At 38.6% G+C, this 19,434-nt stretch overlaps 1 protein-coding gene across 1 annotated transcript in view; it reads left to right on the forward strand.

The window, feature by feature from the left end:
* The first annotated feature begins 9,190 nt into the window (after positions 1–9,190).
* Positions 9,191–19,434, forward strand: part of CHST9 (carbohydrate sulfotransferase 9) — a 201,146-nt gene continuing 190,902 nt past the window's right edge. The window contains exon 1 of the mRNA XM_049620314.1: positions 9,191–9,385. Within this exon, the coding sequence (XP_049476271.1) occupies positions 9,265–9,385 (121 nt within the window). The 5' untranslated portion in view covers positions 9,191–9,264. The remainder of the gene's footprint in view (positions 9,386–19,434) is intronic.

Here is a 19,434-nt window from a genome sequence, read left to right on the forward strand (position 1 = left end):
AAGAAGAAGAAGAAGAAGAAGAAGAAGAAGAAGAAGAAGAAGAAGAAGAAGAAGAAAAACATAAAACCAGATTCAATCAGGAACAGAAGTAAACAAGCAAAACTGGTAAAATAGGCAGAAATTATGAGTCTGTTAGGCTTTGGATGTGGAAGCTGCTGGACTATCTGGGAGTTTAAATCCTGTGTGGGACTGGAAGTTAGGCTTATTGACTGGAATACAACAGCCCCACTATCACCCTGGATCAAAAACTCCAAGCCCACAGTAGTGAACCTTATCTCTGGATAGGAGCCCAAAGTACAATTTGGAGGCTACTGATAAGTAAGGAATGGCAAAGAGACAAAAGATGGAGAAAAAGAGAAAAAGGAAAATAAGAATTTAAAAACTATTCCATCCAAAATGAGCTTACTCATAAGAATTCCAAGATCATGGGGGTGCCTGGGTGTCGGTTGAGGGTCCGACTTCAGCTCAGGTCATGATCTCACATCTCCAGGGTTCGAGCCCACATTGGGCTCTGGACTGACAACTCAAAGCCTGGAGCCTGCTTTGAATTCTCCATCTCCCTCTCTCTCTGCCCCTCCCCCACTCTCACTCTGTCATTCTCTGTCTCTGTCTCTCTCACCCTCTCTCTAAAATAAATAAACATTAAAAAAAATTTAATTCCAAGATCATGAATAAATCTAATGCTAAGAGATTTACAAACAAAATTACAAGCAAAATTTAGTTTTTATTGTGCAATCTGACAAAAACTTTAAAATACATGTAAATAGTCAAAGAGTAAAGGATAGTTTCTAATTAAAGTGTATAAAACTCTCCGGTATGTGTGATTTAGCCAATACCACCAAGCAGTTCTCCATGAATACTGACCAGGTATCACATAAATTTAACTCAATTCTAACACTGTCTACCTGGAGATAGCGTCTGATCCCACAGGTTAAAGGCTCAGTTCTACAAGACCTTCTCACCCTACCGCCCCACACCCACCCATCCTCCACCTCCCCATCCCCCCTACTCCCACACCTTGGGCTTCAGATGCCAGTCACAAGCCCAGATTGTTACTTATACCTCTGACCAACTGGCTGTACATTGGAGGATCCCACAACCCTCTCCTCAGGTTCCGTTAATTTGCTAGAGAGGCTCACTGGACTCAGAGAAACATTTTACATACTGGATTACTGGCTTATTATGAAAGAATATTATAAAGGATAGAGATGAATAGCCAGACATCAGGCAAAGGTCAGGAACTTTTGTCCCCACAGAACTGAAGTGTGTCACATTCTTATGGATGCATTCCGGTTCATCAACGTGAAAGCTCTCTGAACTGTGATGTTTTGGGTTTTATGGTGCCTTCTAATATTACATAGGCACAATTAATTAGATCATTGGCCACTGGTAATTAATTCAACTCTAGCACCTCACCTGTCTCCACAAGGCAGGGGTTGGGACTGAAAGTTCCAGGTCTCTGTCAAGGTTGGTTCCCTTGGCAACCTGCACCCACCTGTGGGCTCTGCAAAAGTCAGCTTATTAACATAACAAAAGACACCTTTATCACTTATCACTGAGGAAAAGTCCGGGTCTTAGGAGCTCTGTGTGAGAAACAGAAAGGAAGACCAAATATATATTTTCTATTATAAATAACAACATCCCAAACATGAAAAGCAGAGAATTGTAACCAAACTGAGGGGGTTCACCACTTGGCATGCACCAAGTTGAACACAACCCAAGGAAGGGTTGAAAGCAAAGAACTTTTTTATCACTTGTTGCAAGTAAGGATACTGGGAGAGTTTTCTCAAAGCACTGTCTCCCCATGGGGTTAGTACAGGATGATTTTATTCAGTGTATTAAGGAATGGAGGGAGCTTACATAAACACTTCAGTTCCATTGCGATCACCTAGCGCGTGTCCCCATGCTAACGCCTACATCCTATGTTAAAAAATGATAGAAAACTTGCCCCATTGGAGGAGAGCTTAGTATTATAAAGAGCTAAAAGTAACATCAGGACAACTCAGGGGGATTTCAGCTCCAATATAGCTAAAACTGGCTCATTTAAGAGCTATAGGATGAGACATACCTAGTAGCAAGGGACTATCAGGTGTAACACCAAGTTGGGCATCTCCTTGGCTGGAACTGTTGGTTCTGCAAAACAAAACACATTCTTTCCCTGCCTTTGTCCCTTCTCCTCTCTTCTGCCAATAGCTTTCAGCCCTCTGATTTGCATAACTTCCTGTTGCATCCTAGCTAAAAAAATGAAACAAGAACAAATGGATATGGAGAAGGGGAAATTAGGATACTGTGAAAGTCTACAGTGTTGGAAAGAATACAATAAGCAGAATACATACAAGCATAGACAAAAATAGAGAGATTGGTAAATTAGAGAAATAGCTCAGAAAAATTAACCCATATTACAGTTTAGAAAGAAAAAGAATGGTTCTTAGTTTTCAGAGTGTTGAGAGAGAAAATAATTTTTAACCTCAATTCATATTTAACCATACCATCATTCCAGAATGAGGACAAAAATAAGATAATTTTATACATACAAAATCTAAGATAATGTAACTCTCAGATATCCACTAGCAGAAATATTTAAGGCTGTAGTTCAATAAGAAAGAAAGTGAACTAAGAAGGTATAGCCTTCAAAAATCAACACTAAACACAGAAATTGATAAAATACCAGCAACTTCAGTCATTTAATAATAAATATTTCTTTTAAATAATTGGATTTAAATAGAAAATCTCAAACATAATCAGGGTGAGGAAATAATTCAGTGTCTATTTAAAGCATGCTAAAGTTCCTGTAAAAGCTATAAACTTTATTAGAAAAATTCATACCTAAGAAAGTTTTATTTTTTAACTGCTTAGCTAACAGTAATAAAATCTATGGATTCAAAGAAATCAGAAAGGAGCAGAGAAAATTAGATAACTTTAGGAAAACTATAAGTCTAACACAAGGAGGAGAAAATCATTTAAAAAAGGTATAAAATCAATTTAAATTACAAAATATTTAGAACTGAATGACAACGAAACTACTACACCTAAAGGTGTAGTTTGTAGTTTTAGAGGAAATTCGTGGCCTTATATAAATGTATTTTATGAAACAGAAGATCTAAAATACATGAGCTGATTTTCAACTAAAAGACTGAAAAAAAACCCCAGATATCCCTAAAGAAAAGAAATAGAATAAAGAAAGATAGGAGAAGAAATCAGTGAAATAGAGAACAAGAACAAAAAAAGAGGGGGAAGAGAGGAATTACAATATACTTTTAAATAAAACAGACAAATCTCTAGCAAGAATGATCAAAGCGAAAGGGCATAAATACATAACATTAAGAATGGAAAGGTGGCTATACCTAGAGCTATGAAAGATCTGTAAAATAATAAGAAAATCTCATGAACAGCTTTATACTGATACACTTGGAAACCAAAAGGACATGATAATTGTGGAGGCAATATAATTTCCTAATGCTGACTAAAAAAGGTGAATGAGTAAGCAAATAACCATTAACAAAATTAAATCAATGATCATATTCATTTTCCATCCCTCTAAGATAGGCCCAGATGTTTGTACAAAATTATAACATTGGGCCCATAGAACAGAATAGTGTCTAGAAGCAGTAACAGACATATATAAAAATTTGAAATGTAACAAAATCAGCATTAAAAATCAGTAGTGTGGGGCACCTGGGTGGCTCAGTGGGTTAAGCATCCAACTTGGGCTCAGGTTATTATCTTGCGGGTTTGTAAGTTCAAGCCCTGGGTGGGGCTCTGTGCTGACATCTCAGAGTCTGGAGCCTGTTTTGGATTCTGTGTCTTCCTCTCTCTCTGCCGCTCCCCCACTCACACTCTCTGCCTCTGTCTCTTTCTCACAAATAAACAGTAATTTTTTTTTTAAATCAGTAGTGAAATGATAACCTACTCAATTAATGGAGTTGGACAAATGTTGATATAGAATGGATACCTTACAACATACACAAAATAAATTACAGGTGGATTCAAGTATTCAATACAAAGCAGAACTTTAAAACTTTTGAAAGGAAATATAGAAGAATAATTTTAATATTTGAAGATAAGAAATATTATCTTGGAAAATTCATAGAGAACACAAACTTGGTGTCTCCCATTTCAACCATGCTTTGTGATTGCAAAGCTCCCCATAATGTGGTACATAACAAGTCTCCCTTTTGGGGTTTGGGGGACTTGTTTAGGTTCCATTATGAATGAAGTCATGCAGTATTTGTCCTTCTCTGTCTGGCTTATTTCACTTAGCATAATGCCCTCAGGTTTCCTCCATGTTGTCCTAAATAGCAGGATCTCCTCAGGCTTTCAATTGGGTCTGCCAAATGAGAGTCACTGACAAGGTAAGGGCAGGAAGAAATTGAGGATGGGTTAGTAATTCTTCTGGTTCCCTTAAAACCCCCTATAGCATGTTGTCTGTGTCCCTGTGCAATACGTGACAGCTCTTATCAGCCATCTCTCTCCTTCCAGCCCCGCTCCAGGGTCCAAGAATAGTTCTCTACTTTCTTTCTTCACTTCTAGGAGTGGTTGCTGTTACTCACCCTTAGGAACTACTCTATCCTTTGCTGGTTTCCCAAAACCCTGATTAGTCTTTAGGAATTATCCCATGACTAACCTCCCCACAATTTCATGAGCTTCAGTATATCCTTTCTTTCAAGACTCTAACTGATATATCAAGAAGGAAAGAATGACAAAATTTGATTTAAAACTTTTGCTTAATAAGACAACCACACCACCAGCAAAGGAAAGGAGCGGGGGAGGATAGAAGGAACAATAAGTCACAGACAGGAAGATTTTTGTAATGTCTGTAACTGACAAAGACCTGTCATCCAAACACATAAGGAACTACACATCAATAAGAAAAATGGGGAAGAGGTACAAACAGGAAATTCATAGAGGAGGGAACTAGAATAGGGAAAAAAACCAAAACAAAACAAAGTAAAAACCCAAGCAATTATAAAGTTTCAGTCCCTACACAACTTGAGAGCCTCATCACATCTTCTGCTTCCTGGGCACCTGTGGGTGGAGAGATGGCTGGGGGATAGGCACCTGAAGCAATCCAGAGGGCTCAGTCTTCAGGCTCATCAGGGAATGACAGCAATAGGGCAGTTGTGGGAGGGGTTACAGAGGAAGTCACTGAGGGAAGAGGTTCAGGAAAAGACCCAGGCTAGGGTGGTATTAATGGAGTTGAGTTTCATGGGAGCCTGGAAGAGATCCAGGCAAAGAAGTGTGGGTGGGGACAGATGACAGTAAACTTTGTTAGGGCAGGTGGTAAATTGAGAAAGGTCATCCCCAATGGTCTCTTATTTGCTCAGAGAATGGGAAAGAGAGAGAGAATGGCAAGGACTGCTGACATCATGCAAAGGTGGAGGTTGAGGACAGACAATCTCCTGACTCAGCTCTTCTACACCAAATTGCATCATTGTTCCAAACCAGCCTTTCTAAATTTCATGACTCCCTCCTTAAAATCATACACTTCTGCTCAACTGGACAACTCATAATTTCCTTTTAAATAAATTGCCTCCATCTAGTATTAGTATACTCAAGTCCCAAAATGCTTCTGTTGGTAACCAGGATTATTTAAATTAATTTTTCCCATTTTACTGAGATATACCTGACATACAGCCCTGTGTAAGTTTAAGATGCACAGCACCTTAAGAATGATAAGACTATACTGAGTAATATTCTTTATCCATTCATCCATCGATGAACGCATAGGTTATTTCCGTGTCTTGGCTATTGTATGCCAATATGGCTGCTGTGAACGTGGGGGTGCAGATATCTCTCGACATTGTGTTTTCATTTCCTCCGGATAAATACCCAGAAGTCGAATTGTGGGATCATATGGTAGTTCTGTTTTTAATTTTTTGAGGACCCTCCACGCAGTTTTCCATAAGTGGCTGCACCAGTTTACAATCCCACCACCAGTAGACAAGTGATCCCTTTTCTCCACATCCATGTGAGCACTGGTTATCTGTCTTTTTCATGATGGCCATTCTAACAGGCTTGAGGAGATATCCCACTGTGGTTTTGATTTGCATTTCCCTGATGATTACTGATGTTGAACATCTTAAAAGAGTAATCTTTTAAAGTGTTGGAAAAGAGATAATGCCGTGAAACAGTTATTTGTGTGTATCTTTTATATTAATTTGGGACAAATCAATAGGATTTTCGAATAAAAATAAAAAATATTTTTAACAAAGTCACATAATTCCTCTTTCAGGATTCTAGTACAACTTAGACTAAGGATTTCCCAAGTACAACTAGAAAATTAGTTAATTTACCTGTATTTTGTTATTGGAGCTCCACATTGAGTTCAGTGCAACACACACTGTTGAGTACACACTGTTGGGTACCTGTTAGGTTCAAGGTACTGTGTTTATATGGCTGGGGAGAGGAAGGAGTTGTATGAAATACAGGAAGCCTTTGACTGTGGAAATGTTGTATAACGCTTGTACATAAAATAGCATTATTCCAAGTAATTTCAATCTCCAGTAGTCTGCACTTTTCCTGCAGGCATAGAGGTAGATGTATGATCTCCAAATAGGTGTGTTTTCCCATCACAACTGACCTTCAGGTTTGCTTAAAGCAATACTGCTGCTCCTCCCGCCTCACCTTTGTTTAATGAGAGCCATTTCCTAATGCCAACGTTGGGTTAATGGACTGAGATGGGAGAAAATCAAACGTATCTCTTCGTTTTACACCAGATTGCCTTTCTGCCTTGTGGCTTTAATCACTCAATCCTACTCACATCTGCCATAATAACAATTATGGGCTTTCTCCTGACTTCTTACCCAGGAGGGTATGTCAGCGTAGAGCAACATCTCCCGAAGAAAGGAAGGGCAAATTCTTCATCTCTTTCCAGCATAGTAGGTAATAATTTTCCTCTGCAAACCCTCAAGGACTACTTCTTTTGGCTTTCTCATCTACTATTCCCACAGGTTCGTGGCTCTGTTCTGATTTATGCGTTTTCTTCTATCCTCTTTCTTCTGAGATAAGTTTTAATTATGTAGACAGATTGTAAAAGTCTCTTTCTTCTTGTAAACAGCTATTTCTCGGTTAGTACTAGATTTTGTTTAACTGGTTTCCTCCTACCCGACTCTTCTCATGCACCCAGGAATTATGTCTGTTCACTGTTTAACTGCAGCATCAAGACAAGAGAAAGCTGGCTTCTCTTGGTTGCTTTCCTTGAGGGATTCAGTCTTGGAACACCTCAAATTGCAAATCTCCCTCGTGAACTGTTCTTTGTTGCATGTTTGGAAAGCCCGTAAGATTTTAGTTTAGAACCTATATAAGAGCAAAGTACCAACCGTCATATATAGCTGTATGATGATACTCTCAGTTCTACGTATTTAAAAGCTTACCCTACTATCAAAATCAAGAAAGTGCTTGAAATGCTCAAAAGCCCTCATGAAAATATTAGTAGTTGCCCCTTCCTCAGGGGATTCAAGACCAGTGGATTCTAGAAGGCTCCTCAGGTAATGCTGGCAACCAGCGCTCTTACTCTGGCCCCTTCTGGGTAATAATTAAAATATAAAGAGGGGCGCCTGGGTGGCTCAGTTGGTTAAGTGTCCGACTTCGGCTCAGGTCATGATCTCGCGGTTCGTGAGTTCAAGCCCCACATCGGGCTCTGTGCTGACAGCTCAGAGCCTGGAGCCTGTTTCCAATTCTGTGTCTCCCTCTCTCTCTCTCTGACCCTCCCCCGTTCATGCTCTGTCTCTCTCTGTCTCTAAAATAAATAAACGTTAAAAAAATAAAATAAAATAAAATAAAATAAAATAAAATAAAATATAAAGAAAAAAATGTATTTATAAAACAACTTTTTGTTGTTGTTCTGCATAAACATTTTTAACTATTTGTTGGATTTCTTTTTTCTGATCAGGGGATCACTCTACCACATTTCCTTATAATACACATCTCATAGGTTACCTTTGAAGCCCACCATTTACGTGAAAACTGGTTTTGCCAAGAACAGCTCAATATTATCTTTTAACCAGCCAACAATTTTCCACAGCAGGCTTTTAACTTTTACCTTGCATCTCACCAAACACCTCTTCGAAAAGGCCAAATCAATATTCTCCCAGGAGTTTTTGAGGCATACTTGGAGAAAAAAGAGAGAACTTTTAGACACAGCAGTGTGTGTGATGTCCTCACAGTAAGGAAACATTCAGCTCATCCAAAGAGGGGGTGTGGTCTGTAGCCAAGGAAAAGGGCCATGGTCTTTGGCCAGTGCTAGATACAAAGCCATGACCTTGACCTCATTAGCTGGACTATGGAACTCACCAGGCAGGCTGCTGCATATTTGCGTGGCAGTTCATGGGCAGCAGACCTTCTTACCTTGACTTTCGGTGAGAGTACCTAAGCATCTCAATATTGATGTAAGAGCATATGTGTGTTGGTATTTGTCCAAAAGGAGAGTCTGCATTTTCATTAGATTCTCAAACGTGGATGCAACTTACAAAAAGTAAAATGTTAAGATTACACTAAATGAGATTGTTGTAAAACAAAGTCATTTCAACATTTCTTTAAATAAAGTAACTTTTCATTGTGGAGGTGGATTTCTGTAATCTGAGGTACACATCTGTACTCTGTGTTATTGTGCGAGAAGCCTTTTAACTTTGACCTTTTAATATTTATCCTTTTAGGCGTTTGAGGGATTTTTAATGTACCCTTTCAGTTGGAGAAATCTATTACTTTTACATGAAAGGGAAATGATAGATTGAACCCTCCATTTTTGAACTTTATGTATTTTTCAGACATGAAGTGATTTTCCCCCTTTTTTTCTATGAACGTGTTTTTCAAAACTCCTTCAACAGTCTATCCTGATAGGTCTTCTTTCCCCTCACAGTCACCTTAAGGTCACTGGAACCTGCTTTACTCTTTACAGTAGAGGGTGGCTTAAGTCTGTCTATACTGCCCCTAATTAAATGTGAAAGTGTTACTTATTAACTGTAGGATACGGTGAATTCCTTAGATTCTTTAGCTACAATAAAGCTTTATTATAGAAAATTGCCATTTTTAGGGACACTCTCCTACCATCTCTTCTGTCTTCTGAGTGTTATGGTTCACGTGAGCCCTCACCTTCATTAACATGCTGCATACTTATGCTGTGTTTGGGAAGATATGTCATCAGTAAGGTACAATGTGGATTTTTAATAATTCTAGGTTACTTCATGGAATGAGCACCTAATAGAACAAGAAAGGATCAAAGCTCTATTGAAAAACAAATCATGTGGTCTTCAGAAATGAGGAGAAATGCAGCCATCTGAAATGGTCATGAACCCCAAACAAGTCTTCCTCTCGGTGCTGATATTTGGGGTAGCGGGGCTACTCCTGTTCATGTATTTGCAAGTCTGGATTGAAGAGCAACATACAGGTAACACATCAACCCTTTTCCCCTATTTTAATTATAATGATCATTTTCAATTAAATAAGCTGTGATGTCTACAGAACTATATAGAAGGTCACCTTATTTCCAGCAACAGCAAAAATTAGACACAAATTAAAATCCCCAGCTCCTAAAAGAAAGGATAATTATGCAATTCTGGTGGGCGTTTGCTCCGGGGCTTGGGATAACACTTGGAGTTTTTGTTACCTCAGTAGGGAGCAGCATGGCCTTTTAGCCCAGTAAGGACTGCTTGTGAAAAATTTGCCTGCTCAGATGTGTAGGGGTGCCTGGGTAGCTCAGTCGGTTAAGCATCGGACTCTTGATTTTGGCTCAGGTCACGATCTCACTGGTTCGTGGGTTCAAGCCCTGCGTCGGGCTCTGCACTGACGGTATGGAGCCTGCTTGGGATTCTCTTTCTCCCTCTCTCTCTGCCCCTCCCCCGTTTGCTCTCTCTGTCTCTCTTTCAAAATACACTTAATAAAAAAAATTTTAAGTGCGTAGCATGGGTCCTACCTTTGGTGTGTCCGCTAAGCATTGGGCACAAACGCAATGAGCTAAATATACAGCTAAATAACTCTTCTAAAATTCCCTCTTATTTTTTGTATCAATACTCAAAATGGCACATAAATTCTTTAATATCTTTACTATGAGGCTGGAGTTTACAAATCCTCTCTGTAAAAGATTGCATAGAAAATATCTTAGGCTTTGTAGACCCTGCCATTTCTTTCAAAACTACTCAACCATGCCAGTATGTCACATGAGCAACCCTACGTTACATGAACACAAATGGACCAGGCTGTGTTCCAATAAAACTTTATTTGCAAAAACAGGGATTGGGCTGGATTTGGTCCACAAGTAGTCGTTTGCCAACCCCTGCCAAACTGGTACTTTCATCATCCGGTTTGCCGTTGCCACACATTGGGAACACCTCAATCACTGTTAAAATGGATTATGTTTATGATGATTGACTTAGAACATTACAGAAATACATACATATATATATTATAAAATTCAGTTGTCTTCCGTAAGTATAGAGAGACTATGGCTTATGGTTGTTATGGAAAATAAAGTAAAAGCAGAACAGTTTCTTAATTGTGTCTAATTGTGGCCTATTTTTAAATCATTCTAGATATAAAGCCCTTAAGAATCTACTCTGAAAGAGGATTCAATACGGAGTCACAAACATGATACTTTTTAAAGTTGTTTCCATTTCTAAATCCCCTTCCTTGGATTATTGTCTTATACATTTTGGATTCATTTAATTTATATAGTAACTCTTGTGAAAAGAATTTGCATGTAATTATTTTCTAGAGAATATGTAACATTATCAAAACTTATTCTTTTTTTTTTTTTTTTAATCCTTATTTATTTTTGAGTGAGAGACAGAGCATGAACAGGGGAGGGGCAGAGAGAGAAGGAGATACAGAATCTGCAGCAGGCTCCAGGCTGTGAGCTGTCAACAGAGAGCCCAATGCTGAGCTCGAACACATGAACTGTGAGATCATAACCTGAGTCAAAGTTGGATGCTTAACTGACTAAGCCGCCCAGGTGCCCCTGTCAAAACTTATTCTTAATTTCCATTATAAGTTACATGAACTGTAATATTTTCTAAGCTTTCGATATTACTATAATAATTTATCATAACTTATAATATTTCATGAAACCATCTTGGTAAAATATAGAGGCTATTTTCTCCTGCAGTATAGATTTTCTAAGCCCTTGGTAGGTGTTTGTTGAATGAATGATAAAAAGATGAATAAATAGACTGAAAACTCATTGCAGACTGCACACTAGAACACAGCAAAGGAGTAAGAATCAGAGATCTTATTTTTCATATTTTTATGATCTAATTTCATAGTCTCATAACAAATTTCATGAGGAAAGTATCGCAACAAGGCTCCAATCCATATAAGAAAATGTATTCATATATATAGACCATGGGAGAAATGTAATAGTTAGAAACTACGTGATTTCTGAAGAAACCGGTCATATAATAATACCTTACACATATACTGAAGTTTACAAAATGGGCCATAGGCATCAATAGCCACCATTTACTGAAAGCTTATTAAGTGCCAGGTGATTACATGTATCTTCTCTAATCCTAATGGAATCTTCCTAGGTGTGATATTGAAAGTTTATAGGTGAGGAAACTGAGGCTCGGGTAGATAAGGAACTTATCCCAGACCTCACATGTGCAGATCTAGGCATGGAGGCATCTGTGCCTCTCCAAAGTCTATGCCCTTCCCCAACACATTGCATCTGTGTGGGGTGGTGGAAGCGTGAGTATTGTTACCCCCTAGTGTACAGACAGGGTAACTGAGACCCAGAAACTAAGTGGCTTGCCCAAAGGTGCAAAGGCTAAGAGTTTCCAAAGTAAGACCCATGTCCAGACTTTCCTGCTTCTTATGTTCCCTAAAAGAACCTCCTAACCAAAAAGGTGGATAAGATAAACATGTAATAAATAATATCCTATCAGTCCAGTTGTTTTTAAATCCATGACTTGTAAACCAAGCTATTCACAAGGTCGATTCTTAGTTGAATTTATAATTTCTCCAAGCTGGGAAATTATTTTGCCTGGTTAAGATGGGCTTATACTATAATAAATAATAATAATAAATAACATTTATTCTCTTAAATGTTATTTGTAATTTGCTAGTACTTTCCCTGATTCTCTATATGTCTTAAATGCATCGTGTAGTATTTCACAATCTACTCAGGACAGTGAGTATAAATGCTCGAACCAGGATTTTTTAGATAACTATCTTACTGAAGAAAAGTTTTCTTCTTTTTCAATAAGAAACAACTTGCATTTGGAGTTTTGCCTTTAACCAGGTTAGTGCCCTGGGTTGTAATTCTGTAGTTTTCCAGATAGACCAGTATCTGTGTATTTTATACGTGTTTTAAATAACATCAGGAGCATCAGGCATTTTTAGAAGCAGTTTCTTCTTAAATCAGAAAAATATCTGAACGTGTGCTTTGATGTCAAGTTAAAAATGAGAATTTTGTGTTTTGGACATTTTAGAGCTGTCACTCAAAGGACTGTGGAAGATGAGTTTATTTTGGTTGCTGAAACCTTCTATAGGTAGAGCAGATTTTAAAACTCTGAATGGTTTTGATCTTGTATCCATTTCAGTTGTGTATGAAAACTCTTGGGTTTTTTTCATGCTTCTTATTTGAGTCCTTTAAAATATAATAAGATATGGGATATTTTCTAAGCTTTCCTAGGTTTCCTGGGTTCTTCTGTTAAAATAAAATGCTTTAAAATTACAAAAAATCTTAAATATCCTCTGATATGCTAGTAAAGGTTATGAATAGACAAAATTTTTTTGGAAGTGAAGAGGAAAATGTGTGACAAAGAAAGTGAATCTATCCAATTATACAACAGAGAGTTCTGTAATAACACCCATTTTTCAATAGCACACCAATTAAGTTATGCATTTCTTTATGCTAATATGGATGTGCTATTATGAATTTTATTTTATAATTTCTTCCCTGGTTGTTAAGAGTACAAATTTCATATTTAGAAGAATATTGAAAATCTCAGATCTACTTGTTAGCTGTGTGACCCTGGGCAAATAACTCTATGACACAATCTCCTCATCTGTGAAATGGGGATAATAATATTTTCCGTGTAGGGTGGCAGGGAGGATTAAAGGAGACTTAGTATGGTGCCTGGCAAGTAGTAGTGAACGATGAATGTGAACTGTTGTTATTATTCTGGAAATGATACAGAGCACCTGCAGACCAGCTTTTTCAGAGTTATCACGATTAAGACTCAGCCACAATTCAAGAAAACAATCTTAAGCTTGTGCCTTGCCTGATTAAGAAAAAAAAAAAAAAGCTCAATTCCAACTCCAGTTAAAATAGTTAGGAGAGTCTCACTGGCACAAAGCCGGCATGTTTCACAGCAGAGGAATTGGAAGGATGATAGGTTGAATGCAGAGAGGAGAGTCAGTGTCCAGGAGGATCTCTGGTCTATGCAGGGTGCCTCCAAGGTCAGGGTATCCATTCATGCAATAGCGTTTTTGTAAGATTTAACAATTGACCGTGCCAAACTGGTGAATACTGAGATATAGTAGGGAACCAGCTATAATCCCTGTTCTCAAGGAGACTATAGTGTCACAGACTGTAAGGGAGAAAATGGTCTTGAGTTCAGGCCAAGGTGCTGGTACACAAGGACAGTCCATTGTGACAGAAGAGAGACAGGCCCTCCATTATGAGGCACAATAATGAGTTGGGACCAGAAGAAAGAGCCCAATCAGTTGTCAGTGATGGAATTGCTGATCTGATGGAAGTGATGGGGGGGGGTGGGATAGGATTAGCAGGCATAGAGGACCAGAACAGAGCAGAATGCAGAATGGATATATCTACAGAAAAGATGTGTTGATGAGGGCCAGTTCAGGATAAATCACAAGAATGGATCATTTTTTCCCCAGCTACTGCTGAAATTTACAATTTGATGCCCTCCTCCTCTAGGTACAATGTTAGTGCTAAATAGAACAAATACCAAAAGGTGTGGTACATAGTTGTTTTATATGTATGTGCAATAAGACCTAGTTAGGACCCTGTCATATCAGAGTCAGAATCTCAGCTTTAGAAAAGAATTTATTGTTTAAACACTATAAATTGATTACATCACTCTCCTGTTTAAAATATTTTAGTTATATCTCATTCTTTTCCACAAAGTCTTCTCCCTGGGACCCACAAAGCTGTGTGCGGTGTAACCTCTGTCTGCCTCCACTGGCTCACCCTCCCTTCCCTCAGGGCACTTCCGGGCTCCACCAGGAAGTCATCTTCCAGAAAACCAAACCCCTTGCTGACTCAGCGCTCTCACCATGAAAGAAGCTGGGATGCTCTTCTCCAGCTCTCACCCATCCTGGCTTAGTTCACATGTCACCTGCTTCATCAAAGCAGCCAATCAGCCAAACAGCCCCAGAGCTAATCAGTCAGACCCCCATCTTCTTCATTTCCACCAGAGAAATGATCATAATCAGCAGTTGCCTCATTTTATTATTTGTTCACTTGTTTATTTTACAAGCTCAGTGAAAACAGAGACCCTGCCTGTCTCACTCACCTCGGTGTCCCTGTTCCACGGCATGGAACTTGTGTGGTAGGCGTTCACTAGTAGAGTCGTCTGGGTGGATACATAACACTTCTTTTGGTTTTTCAACATCCAGCCAAATGACTGCATAGATTGCGTTTGAACACTTCTGGGGACGAAGAATCCACTACTCCTCAAGGCATCCACTCAACTTTATAGCCACCTCCTTAGAAAGTTCCATATGTTAAGCCAGAACTTGCATCCTTAACTTCATAAAAGATGATCCAGGTCCCTCTCCTCTGAATCATTAACACTTTTTATGCCTTTTAAAATATGATGTATTGTATACTTATATGAAACCTGTGTTAGAAATATACATCTCTGGGGCACTGGGTGGCTCAGTCAGTTAAGCATCTGACTTCAGCCCAGGTCATGATCTCTTCATGTACGTGAGTTCGAGCCCCACTTCGGGCTCTGTGCTGACAGTTCAGAGCCTGGAGCCTGCTTTGGATTCTGTCTCCCTCTTGCTCTGCCCCTCCCCTGCTCACACTATGTCTCTCTTTCTCAAAATAAATAAACATTAAAGAAAAAAGAAATACACATTTCTAATAAAATCCCCTATCAAGTGGTAAAGTAAAACACACATAATTTAAATATGCAAAATAGTGAAAAATCAAACAGATTCCCCCAAATAGCTTATGTTATTTCTTTTCTTGAGATTTTCCAGAATCAAATTTAGTTTCATCTATGCCAAACTAAAAATGTTCCCTGGACTTATCCGACGCTGTAAATATCTACCTAAACAATGTCTGAGCATTTTTATTCAGGACCATTACTTTTTTTTTTAAATAAATCAATTTATTTAAACAGGAAAACAAAAAACAAAGACAGTTCACTCTTTTCTCCCCCACCCCCTGCCCTACCTGTGGCAACTACCAATCTATTCTCTGTATCTGTGAGCTTCGGGGTTTGTTTGTTTGTTAGATTCCACATGTAAGAGAGATCATGCAGTATTAGCCTGTCTCTGTCTGACTTATTTCATTTGCTTAGTGTCTTCAAAGTCCGTCCATATTGCAAATGGCAAGATTTCATTCTTTTTTATTGTTGAGTAATGTTTATTCATTCACCAATGGACACTTAGGTTATTTTCATATCTTGCCTATTGTAAATAATGCTGCAGTGGACATGGGGATACATGTATCTTTTTGAACAGTGTTTTCTTTCTCTTTGGATAAACACTCAGAAGTAGAATTTCTGGATCATATGGTAGTTCTGTTTTTTATTTTTTGAAGAACCTCCATACTGTTTTCTAGAGTGGCTGTACCAATTTATATTCCTGCCAATAGTGAACAAGGGTTCCCTTTCCTCCCTATGCTTGCCAACTCTTGTTATTTCTAGATTTTTTGATAATAGCCATTCCAACAAGTACGAGATGATATCTCACTGTGGTTTTGATTGTATTTCCCTGATGATGAGTGATGTTGAGTATCTTTTCATGTGTCTGCAAGCCACCTGTATATATTCTTTGGAAAAATGTCTATTCAGATCTTCCCATTTTTTAAGCGGATTGTTTGCTTTTTGTTATTGAGTTGTTTGGGTTCTTTGTCTATTTTGGATGTTAGTCTTTGATCAGATATATGATTTGAAAATATTTTCTCCTAATCAGTAGGTTGGCTTTTCATGTGGTTGATAGTTTCCTTCACTGTACAGAAGCTTTTAAGTTTGTAGTCCCACTTGTTTATTTCTCTTTGTTGCTTCTGCTTTTGGTGTTAGATATAGAAAATCGTCCAACACTTATGACAAGGAGCTCACCATCCTATGTTTCCTTGTAGTTTTATGGGATCAGGTCTCATATTTAGTTAGGTCTTTAATCCCTTTTGACTTGATCTTTGTGTTTGGTGTAAGGCAGTGGTCCAATTTCATTCTTTTGCAAATAGCTGTGCAGTTTTCCCAACACTATTTGTTGATGAGACTGTATTTTTCCTATTGTATATTCTTGTCCCCTTTGTTGTAAATTAATTGACCATGTAAGTGTGGGTTTATTTCTGGGCTCTATATTCTGTTCGATTGACCAATGTGTCCGTCTGTTTTTATGCCTATACTACAACTTTTTAAATTACTTTAGCTTTGTAATATAGTTTGAAATCAGGGAGCATGATGCCTTCAGCTTTTCTTTTCTTTTCTCTTCTTTTCTTTTTTCTTTTCTTTTTTTCAAAAGTTTATTTGTTTATTTTGAGAGAAAAAGAGACAGTGCAAGTGGGGGAGGGGCAGAGAGAGAGAGAGAGAGAGAGAGAGAGAGAGAATCCCAAGCAGGCTCTGCACTATCAATGCAGAGCCCAATGTGCAGTTCGAACCCAGGAACTGTGAGACCATGACCTGAGCCAAAACCAAGAGTCAGACACTTAACCGACTGAGCCACCCAGGCATCCTTGCTTTTCTTTTTCAAGGTGACTTTGGTAAGACCAGTACTTTGTTGGCTATTTATTGATAGTATTTTTACATGTCTTCCTTAAACAGAAACTTCTTTGACTTTTCTTTCCTACTTTTAAGTAGACACTGTTTCCTGATTCCTTCCTTCTGATTTTCATGAAATAGTGATACTGCATTTAGTTTAGGGTTCAGCATTAGCATCTAAGCTAAGAATTCTCATAGTTAACGTATGAATTACCATAGCTGGCATAGAAAAGAAAGAATGATATAGCCATAATCCCACCTTCTCAAAACCCACTCTCACCAACCCAGGCTCTGTAGGACTGATACACAACATACTTAGCCTGAAAATTATGTTCTTTTTGGTCAGTGATGTCAACTTCCTGCAGGTCAGCATTCTATTCAGATCTTACATGCTGTTATCAAAGGCAGCACAGCCAAAACAAAGAGGTACTTTTAATATTTTCTTCTGCTAATTCACAATAAACATCATTAGGCCTAGGTTATATTTTAACCCTCATAGGTGTGTATGAAAGTGAAACATAGTGACTGCAAGCTTCTGATTTCAGGCAAAGTAAAGCCACCTTACTGCTTTTTCCTCAGACAATTGCTTCAGGACCTCATAAGCAAACCGGCCTCATGCTTTGGTATTTCTAAGGAGATTTCATCTTGCTTTTTTTTCAAACTAAGTATATTTTGTGGCATATAAAGTTTTGCAACTAGACTGGATTGACATAATTCTTTTCTCTTGAGCCTCTCTGATGAGAAAGTATATTCTTTCCCTCCAAAATCAAGCTGTTTGTCCTGATTGTGATGTTGCTATATTGAAATTCTATTTTCTCCCAGGGGATTTTTGTATACCAGAACTGGAGCAAAGCCACTTACAACATGGAAGGACTTTATGCTTACAATTGTTCCCATATTCAGGAAAATAAAAATTGCTTTCCTTTAAAAAAAATCACTCATTTGAGTTACTTCCTCCAAGTTTGATGAGCCTGACAGCCATTTTTTTTAATCAAATGAGCACATGCTGTCTCTGCTCACCTCTGGATGCCAGTGTATCCTGTCTTTCATGTGATTTTTGTCCATCTCAGGACCTTTGAGTTAGCTGTTCTCTGTTCCCGAAATGCATTTTTCTTGGTCGTTTCCGTTGCTGGCTTTCCTTATCATTCAGGGTACAGTTTAAATATCACCTTCCCTCAACATCCTGTGTAAAGTACATCTTTTCTGATGGTTTCTCTCCTAGCGTCTGTTTTATTATTTCCTAAAATTTTACTTCATGGCACTTATGATCTGTAATCATTCTTTATGTTTATTTATATATGGTCTACCTCTCCCAATATAATTTAAGCTTCCCAAGGGCAGGGAACTTATATATTGGTCACCAGTGTATCTCCACGCCCTCCTCCACCCCATACCCCCAACTTCCAGGTCCCGATTCCAGTCCTCACTTCACTATGTACCCCCAGTGCCCTCTAAATTCAGTGTTTATTCTTATTCACCCGGCCACCTCTAACTTCCTTCTCCCAGTGGACTTTGTCTGGCCTTTCTGCCCCAACCTTCTGAGTCTTCTGTATTCCTGGGGGCTGTCACCTGCTTTTGTCTTATACCCCAGAAGCCACACTGCTAGAAATGAAGGAGAAATGGATGTCAAAGTTGCTTAAAATTTTCTGAAATTGAAGAACATTCAGTGGCCAAGCTTTGCTACAGTATCAGTCCATTCAACGTAGATTTTTAAAACTCTAGTAATTCATTGAATACATTTGTTTCCAAGTATGTTTTAAGCACACATAAACAATAATGCTATTGCTTTAGCTATTGATTTATCTCAGCACTCACCCTTCTTCAGGGTGCAGCCCCTGCCTCCATTTCTTTTGGGTGCTCCTTTTCCTCTGCTACACTATCCAAATTGTAGCAGAAACCGCCATATTACAATGGAAGGCTTCGTTTGGTCTGTTGGCCAACGCTAGGCCCATCTTTCATAGTACACCACACATTGTGGTAGCAGCGAATCGCCTGTCCAAGGAATCGGTGGCCAGTGCAGGCTTGGCCATTCATCCCCTTTCTTGGGATTTTGGTTTCCAATACCAGGAAAATGGGCTCAAGTGCCTAACCATGTGGCACAAAACTCAGAAGTGTATGTGGCTGTTTTCCTACCACATGAGCCAGAGGAGCTGAAGTTACTTGGCCAGGGAGGGAGAGAAGAAAAGCAGTCAGGAGGAGAAGAGCAGAGTCATGGACAAGTTCAGCAAGTGTTTGGGTTCCTGGACCTTCTTCTCTCAAGATTCAACACTGCTGCTTCCTGGTGTGTTTCCAGTGGTCTGTAAGGGCAGAAAACTTTTCCCTTCTTCCTTTCTCGGTTCTTTGGCTAGCCTAATAATTAAATTGACATAAGATTAACAGGAGACAAAAAATTGAATTTCATATGTATTGGAGCCCCATAAAAATATGAGACTCAAAGAAATGACCAAAGAAGGCAGCTTTTATAACTTTTAGACAAACAATAAATTTGTGAAGAACGGACAAGACGCAGAGGTAGTAAATTGTTAAAGATGTAACAAGG

This window comes from Panthera uncia (assembly GCF_023721935.1).
Source record: "Panthera uncia isolate 11264 chromosome D3 unlocalized genomic scaffold, Puncia_PCG_1.0 HiC_scaffold_8, whole genome shotgun sequence".
Taxonomy (NCBI): domain Eukaryota; kingdom Metazoa; phylum Chordata; class Mammalia; order Carnivora; family Felidae; genus Panthera; species Panthera uncia.